Source organism: Harpia harpyja, chromosome 4 (genome assembly GCF_026419915.1).
Source record: "Harpia harpyja isolate bHarHar1 chromosome 4, bHarHar1 primary haplotype, whole genome shotgun sequence".
NCBI lineage: Eukaryota > Metazoa > Chordata > Aves > Accipitriformes > Accipitridae > Harpia > Harpia harpyja.
Genome location: NC_068943.1, coordinates 42,257,303 through 42,265,035, shown reverse-complemented (window position 1 = coordinate 42,265,035; position 7,733 = coordinate 42,257,303). Strand labels below are relative to the sequence as shown.

At 52.5% G+C, this 7,733-nt stretch overlaps 1 protein-coding gene across 1 annotated transcript in view; it reads left to right on the top strand.

The window, feature by feature from the left end:
• The first annotated feature begins 3,003 nt into the window (after window positions 1–3,003).
• Window positions 3,004–7,733, top strand: part of LOC128141546 (opioid-binding protein/cell adhesion molecule homolog) — a 312,385-nt gene continuing 307,655 nt past the window's right edge. The window contains exons 1-2 of the mRNA XM_052786398.1: window positions 3,004–3,134; window positions 3,284–3,474. Coding sequence (XP_052642358.1) covers window positions 3,414–3,474 — 61 coding nt within the window. The 5' untranslated portion in view covers window positions 3,004–3,134; window positions 3,284–3,413. The remainder of the gene's footprint in view (window positions 3,135–3,283; window positions 3,475–7,733) is intronic.

The following is a 7,733-nucleotide window of genomic DNA, read 5'->3' as shown; positions in this document are numbered from 1 at the left end:
GATGCGTGGCTGGACGTGGTGGTGGAGCATCTGTGAACGGAGGCAGGGCCGCTCTGCTGCCTCGCACCCTGCGCTCCCGCTTTTGGGATGCTCCGCACCCCTCCTATCCCTGACTGTGCAAGGAGAGGGTGAGGCAATCTGCTTTATTGAAAACTCAAGTGTTATTTACCACAGAGGCTAGACTGGTCCCAGATGTGAATATGCATTGAGGCAGCTTGGGGAAAAAACCTCTGAAAATACATGCTAAAATAATGTTTAAATGTGCCCAGCAGACCATAATGTCTCCTCACAGATCGGGTGCTGCCTGTCAAATTTAAATATGCATTTTAGATTCTCTGCTTGATATCAAAAAACAAACAACCCCAAATATCCCAGAAAAGCTCCACCAGCTAAATACATATTTATACATCTTTTTTTTTGTGTGTGTCTTGGAAATCAAACAAATGAAACAGGCCCGTGCCCTGTTCAGTCCGGGAGAGCTAGTGAGCAGTGATAAATTTGTTTGCCCGACCAAGCACATTTGTTCCCATTTTGCAGGTGGGACAGCAAAGGCGTCGATGCACTAAAGGTCTGGTCCAAGGTCACTCTTAGAACTGCGCTCGGCAATTCGGGTGCCAGCCCAATTGGCCAAAATAGATGCAAGGAAAGCGGTTAAGCGTGTGCTGGATTTGGTTCATAGTCATTGCCAGGTGGAAAAAAAAAAAGCAAACATACAGGAGAAGTGTGGTGGGAGGAAAAAAAGTAAGAATGTGTTGTTTTGAAATTTGCCCAAATAGAGCTTTTCAACTCAGATTTTGAAAGTGGAGCAACATGTTTGTTCTGAGCCCATCAAACATTTCTGTTAATTAGAAATGATTTCTTTGTTCATTTCCTTTAGTTCCTTGAGGATAACAATATTTCTTTTTGCCTTGGGTGGATTCAGAGCTCACTGTGTGGGTTTTGGAGAGTGAACTGCAGCCGGAGGGTTCAACTCACTGGCTGGGAGCTGCATCCCAAAGCAGCACGGTCCCCTCCGGGGACAGATGTCCCTGTCCTGGGCTGTCCACGTAGGATGCGGGCATGTGCCTTGCAGCCCTGGGAAATCCCAAATGCCTCCTTGCAGCTGGTTTCCCAAAACACTTGTGAAGCAAAGGATAAATTTGCGTGAAGTCGGCTGTTTGGGTGTCAGTTAAAGGGAAATTCAGGACAGAAATATCGCCATCCTCATTTCAAGCTGAGCGAGACACTAGGCTTGTTGTTTTTTACTCAGTGTGATGATTTAGCTCTTTCAGAGGTCAAGGTTATTGCGAACAACGTAACTTTATTCCTATTAAAAGAAAAAAGTCCCTGGGCACGTTTTCTTCGGCGTGTTCCTAAAGATGCGGGAGATGGGATGCCATCAGCAGATAATGTGGGAATATGGCTGAGTTAAAAGCTTTAAAAAACTTGTGATTTATTCATGCAGAATAGAAAATGAATAGAGATTAGCGGCTAAAAGCCAGAGAAAGTTTGTTCCAGTGGTGCATGCTCAGCTCCCATCCCTCGCTGGGTGAGGGTATCCCCTCGAGAGAACGAAGGATACAGCTTTGTGCACCGAAAGCGCCGTTTCTGCTCCTCCTGGTGCTGCTTTGTATGAAAATAATGTGAGATAAGAGGTGTGTGCATGGAGGAGGATGCGGTTGCCGTCTCTGTGATTAGTATGTGTCGAGCTGCAACAAGTGGGTGGGAGAAACCTGGGGAAGAAAGACTGCAGGGGAGGAAATTATTGGGGTTCTGTGTCTGGGTTTGGATGCAAGGTGTTTGCTCCAGCAGTGGCTCTGTAGCAACCTGGGGGAATGAATGTTTGCAGCCGGGTGTTCGTGGATGCATCATCCTTCCAGGAATCGTGCATGCCCGATGTGGAGAGTCTCTCTTCCAGAAACTCCCTGAGGTGATGAGTTTAATGCAAAAAGGGGTCTTGAGGGAGAATAGTCCAGGGAACTGACGTGTCCTGGGGGACCAGGGATGGTGAGAGGATGCCCAGGCGGATGAGCACGGAGACTTAAAGCGAGGAGCAGGGTGAAACCCTGGGATGGGAGATGGGGGGGTGGGGTGGAGGAGTTTATGACCACTGGTGCCAAAAAGCTGTGGTGGGTTGATAGCTGGAAGTTGAAAGTATTGGCCTAAAAGTACACTTGGGCTGGCCTGGAACACAAAAAGAGACCTTTAGCCCGGAGTTAGCTGGGAAAGAGATCGTTTTGAGCAAAACTAAGCATTTTAGTTTGTCTTTAAGCATTAAAAAATGCTTACAATTTCTTTTTAACAAAGCTGCAATGAAGGCGAAATAAGAAACATTTTGTTTGGAAAATGTCAAAAATAAGTGCTGCTTTCTTTTTGAAACTTCTCTTTGCAACCTTTTTTTTGGCAATGCAGCAAAATCAAGCCCTAGCTGGCAAATGCTTTGATCTAGGGGTGGCTTTGGGAGGGGGGACGTGGCAGGGGCAGCCGGTAGGCAGAAAGCCGGGTCCGATGCCCTGTGCTGGGGATGCTCAGGGCTTGGCAAGAGTGTGGGAACGGGCCAAGGGGGGGTCTGGGGGAAAGCAGGGATCAGGGGGAAACCGTGGCAGCCTGGAAGGAGAGGATTGCATTAGAGAACCTGAGGAAACACTCCTTGGCCTCAGTGGGAACAGGATGGTATTGGGTAGGGGGTCTGCAGGAGCAGGTACTCTGGGCTTGGCGTCCTTTTGGGGCTCTGTGAGCCCGCTGAAGGGAAAAAATAAGGCTCTGGTTGGGATGCACAGAGAAGATGCTTCTCGGTTTCAGAGATTTTGTGCGAAAAACACCCACTCATGCTAAAAAGCTTGGATCGCTCGCTGCTTCGCCTCTCTTGGCAGTAGGCAGAGCTGCCACCAGCTTCCCAGGGAGGGGAGGAGAGCCCGCAGAGGGGCAGGGGTGAGCCAAGGGGCTGAAGCCCAGGGTGGTGCACGAGGAGTCGGTGGGACGGTGTCCGTCCCTGTGCCAGGCTGCTCCCTCCATCCTGGGTACCACTGCCAGCCGGTGCTGGGAGGGATGCTCAGGAGGTCGATGCCTGTATTTAACTCCCTGGTTGCAGAGTGAGACCCGCAGAAGAGCAAGTGTGCGTGTGTCAGTCAGCATCTCGAACCAATGGGTGCCTGGTAGGAGGTCTTGCTTTCCCCGGTGCACGCACTGAGCCTGGTGTTCCTTCTGCTAGTTGTGTGCGTGTGTGTGTGCGTGCGTGTGCAAGGAAAAAATCAGACACTGACTGCCTGCTCCTGTCTCTCTCTCTTTCTCTCTCTCTCTCTAGCTCACTAACTCAGTCTCCCTCCCTCTGCAAACATTGGATTTAAACCTGCTCAGAATTCAACACAGACGAAAGCAGCGGCGGCAGCAGCAAGCAGCAAGCAAATCAGCCGCTAGTCTACCACAGCTCCAAGATGTACCATCCTGCCTGCTGGATCGTCTTCACGGCCACAACTGCCCTGCTCTTCATCCCAGGTAGCGCAAAAAGCTTTTTCTCCAGGTGATGGGAGGGTATCGGCTCACAGGGTGGGAAAGCCGAGTGGTGTGCGCGTGCGGGGGACCCAGACTTCATGCACATTGCGCACGAACGCACACATGCAGGCAGGCAGGGAGTTGCTCTGCAGCAGGGAATCGCCAAGCGCTCCCGGCGACTGGGGTCCAAACAGCCGTGCCTGTGCCCCGCGGCAGGGCTGGCCCCCCCCGGGCACCCACCCGAGCGGCGCTGGCACCTGCGGTGAGGGCTGGCTGGGATTGACGGCAGCCCCCGGGCTGGTCAGAGTCTGTCCCCTCGGGCAACCTCTGGCTGTAAATGGTGGGGTCATGGAGATTTTTTCCCCTTCAAAGTTGGGCACCTCCTGTGCCCTTCCTCTCTCCCGAGCTGCCACGCTATTACCCATGCTCCCCCTCATCCCTGGTTCCCTGATTCCTGCCAGGCAAACTCGGGTGCCTGCCTCTCGCTCCCTTTTGCAAAGTGAAAACGAACCCCCGATCCGGGCACTCGGGGGGGGGGATCGCGTCGAGCTGTGGCAAAAGTGCTGCAACCTCCACGAGCCGAGCAGGTGGCTCCCAAAATGTGGGTTGGCCTCGTCCCCATGGCTTGCCAGGGGAGGATGAGGGGGGAGATGCCAGGTTTGGATCCAGCGCTGGCTCCGTGCGGATGCTCGGAGGGTGGGTCGTGGTGGGGCAGCGAGCGCAGCCCTGCACTGCATCCGTGGGGAGGTAGCGATGGGGGTGGACAGCAGAGCTGCGTGCCGGGGGGCAAAGTCGCCGGCATTTTTTTGACGATGATGTGCACTTTTAGTAGCTGAAAAGATTATGGTCCCTGTGCAAGCAGATGGGGACTGGGTGTCGAGGCTGAGATCCGATCTTAACCCAACATGTGTTTTTCATGACTGTCAGCAAGAATTATGTTGGACTCAGGAGGGCAGGGAAGAGGCACGGCTATAATTTCAGCAGCTTTCCATGGTTTAGTTACAGCACTTTGCTGTGCAGGGCTGGCATGTGTGGGAAGAGGATGAGGCTGGCAGGGGAGAGGTTAGTTGTGTCACAGCTGGAAACTAGCTCTTTCCACAGCTGTGATGAACGCGAGGGGACTCGGGCTAAAACTTGCTTGTGGAGGCTTATGCCGTGGGACCGTCCACATCCCGGGGTCCCGTGGCAGAGCGGTGCCGCGCTGCAGCCCGAGCAGTCAGCAGATAGGAGAGCTCCTGGAACGGGGCCGGGTACCACTGATGCTCCATGGGATTGCAGGGGGACGTGATGTGCGTTAGCCCTGGGGGGCCAGCGCCGTCCCCTGGGGTGTGCGTTGGCTGGTTGAGGAGCGCTGGTGGAGGACCTGTGACAGCAATGCCTCCAGCTCATCAGCAATGCCTTAAACCAAAACGGTGCGCCTATAGTTTAGCACGTGAGCACGAGAAGGGTGACGCGGTCGCGTGAGCTGCCCGACTTTGCCAAATCAAGGGGGTTTTTATTGAAAATATTCTCTTGAGCAAGATAAGGCAGGCGTGCCTGGCGTGGCATGGGGACAGGTTGCCTCACCAACGCTGTGCCGAGTAGAGCGTTGGCTCTTTCACCCTCTTGCTAGATGAGGTTCCTCTGGGTCGAAATTGCAAAGAAATGGATGCAAGGCAGCCACGCAGGTCGAACGGGAGGATGTGTGACACTTGATGGGCTGTCACCAAGGTGTCCTTAAGCTGCAGGAGCTCTCAGAGACCTGGCGCGAAGCATTGGCGGTTTGCTGGTGCCCTGCTGCAGCTTCCTCGGGACGTGGCTACTTGGTCCAAGGCCCGGGCTAGCTCTGACATCTCTGTGTGCCAGGAAAGGAAAAGGCCTGTGCATTTAAGCCCCCAGTAATTTGGGAGAGGTTTCTTGATCCACACTTACGCGGTTGTAGCTTTCCCTTCTTATTCTATTAAGCAGTAATATCTGCTTTGGCTTTGAATGTCCCCTGAGCCAAACCAGCCCAGGACTTGGCCCAGCTGGGCTCAGCCGTTAATCCGTGAAGCCAAAACCTGCTGCCTGTGTTAGAGGAAGGGAAATATTCCAGTGCACTGGCCTGGCTGCTTGGTACTTTGCTTTCCTGCCCCCATACCAACCGCTTTCTGCCTTGGAGCACGGGATTGGAACGTTTCCTCACCTTCGTATTTTTGCATGGCTTGCAGAGGTTGGATGTTTTCCCTCCCTGCTCAACCTGGCCGCAGCACTGATTTCAGTTGTGGTTTCGCTGCCGTGGGCTGTAATGCAAGTCATGTTGGCCAAGTCTCCCTGGGTGGCAGCTGGTGCAGAGGGAAGTCGAGTGGTCCCTGCCAACCCTTGGAGCCTGCACCTTTCCCAGAGTGGGTTTTTGGGGCTGTTTATTATTTGCAAGTGTAATCCCGTGTGTTTTATGCAGGTGACACTCCCCTGGGATATGCAGAGGCTGTTTGTGAAGTGTGAACTCTTTCCCTCTCCATTTTTATCCAAATCCTGCGGGAGTTTCGCACGGGGTGGTTAAAGTGAGAAGGGAACCTGCTTTTAGAAGGTGTAATTAGAGTGAAGGGAAACATCACAAGTTGAAGGCTCCTGCAGAAAATAGCATTGCAAAGTTATTATTAGCTGTAATAGCTTATTTGCCAGTTTTTTCCTCTTTCTCCTGCTCCCACCTCTGTTCTTCCCCCTCCCCCTTACTTTTGTTAGGAAAGATGCGTTTTACCCATTGGGGCTCATGTCGTCTCGTTACCAATTTACTCTTGTGGAATCTAAAGACATGAAAGGTTAATGCAATAATGAAACCCTGACCCCTCTGGTCATAGATAGCGTCTTACTCTGCAGCTTTTTATTTCTCTGTAAGACATGTTTCCATCCAAAATAATTTTGAAGGCTTAATGCCGTTGTCATCTGGTGCCTTGAGGGAGGCGGGTTCCTGGACATCAGTTGCTCTCTGAGGTGGGCTCTTTCTGATGGGAAGGATGCTGAGAATTTTTAATGAGCCCAATGCTGCAGGATGGGGAGGTGGCGTGGGTAATTTAATTGTCAAGCTATTGGCAAATGCTTTGAACTGCTGGGCATTTTGGGTGTTGTTGTTTTGAGATGTACTGAGGTGGGCTGTGATACACTGGAGAATGAATCTGGGGTAGGGGGGAGTATATTTGGCTAATCTGCAGTTACAGTATGACATCATGGCTCTACAGGTGGCAAAAATCAATGCACATCAGCTTCTTCAGACATTTATATTGCTGCCTTTGCTGGCTTGGCGAAATGACTTGTCATTCCTTTCAGAGGTCAGAAATCTGGCAGCGCAGGGTGAGACAGACGATCTTGTTTTTCACTGGTCCTGGGCATCGCGGTCAAGATAAAGCTTGCAGACCCTGGAGAGTCCCCCAGTGCTCTGCCATCACCCCTTGCACCAGGGACCTGCTTTCTATGTCCCCTCGGAGACTCTGGCTGTTCAATCCCTTGCCTCTCCTGCCTCATCTTCGCTTGGGCAGCATGGCTTTGGTGGTGGTTTTAAATGCAGTCTAAAGTTAAGAAACAGACATTGCAGGAGTTAAAAACACCTTCCCATCCCTTCCTAGTATGGAGCCCCTGCTACGGGAGCATGCTTTTCCCGCTGCCATCACCCCTTTCTGGCGGGGGATGCCAGACTGGCGGAGGGCTGCTGATTCCTGCGACTAAGCCCAAGAATAAGTACCTGGAGCACATTAGTTCCGCTTTAGTGTCATTTCAATATGAGCGAGAGAGACTTAAAGGGATTTTCTGCGCTCTCTCAAAGGCTGGGGGTAGTAGTGGATAAGACACTGCAGCCATCAATCCTCCATCAGTCAGAGATGCTGGGGAAGAGGTCCCAGCAGGATGGGGAGCCTGCACCAGTGCGTGTCAGCCCAAAAACACTGCCTGGTCTTCCTCTGCCTGAGGCTTGGGCTGTAGTTTCCCTGCCAGAGGTCGACTCCCGCATCCCCTGGCTCCTGGGAGAGGAAGAAAGCTGGCATTGGCCTTTTAGAGGACGTTTTGTTTCTGCTGGGGAGGAGCAGCACTTGCTCTCATTTCCAAATGACGTGGGGAGGGAGCGTGATGGGAGAACGGGCACATGCAGCTTTTGCTCCGTGCAAAGCCCCGTGGAACAAGTTTTCAGAACAATTTGCTCTGGGGGCTGCAGGTTTCTGGACTGGTGGCTCCAGCAGCTGCCTTCCAGGATGCCCCAAAGTGGTGAACCTTGCTTTGCGTTTCCAGCAGCTTCTCTTTGACAGCGTCTCCTT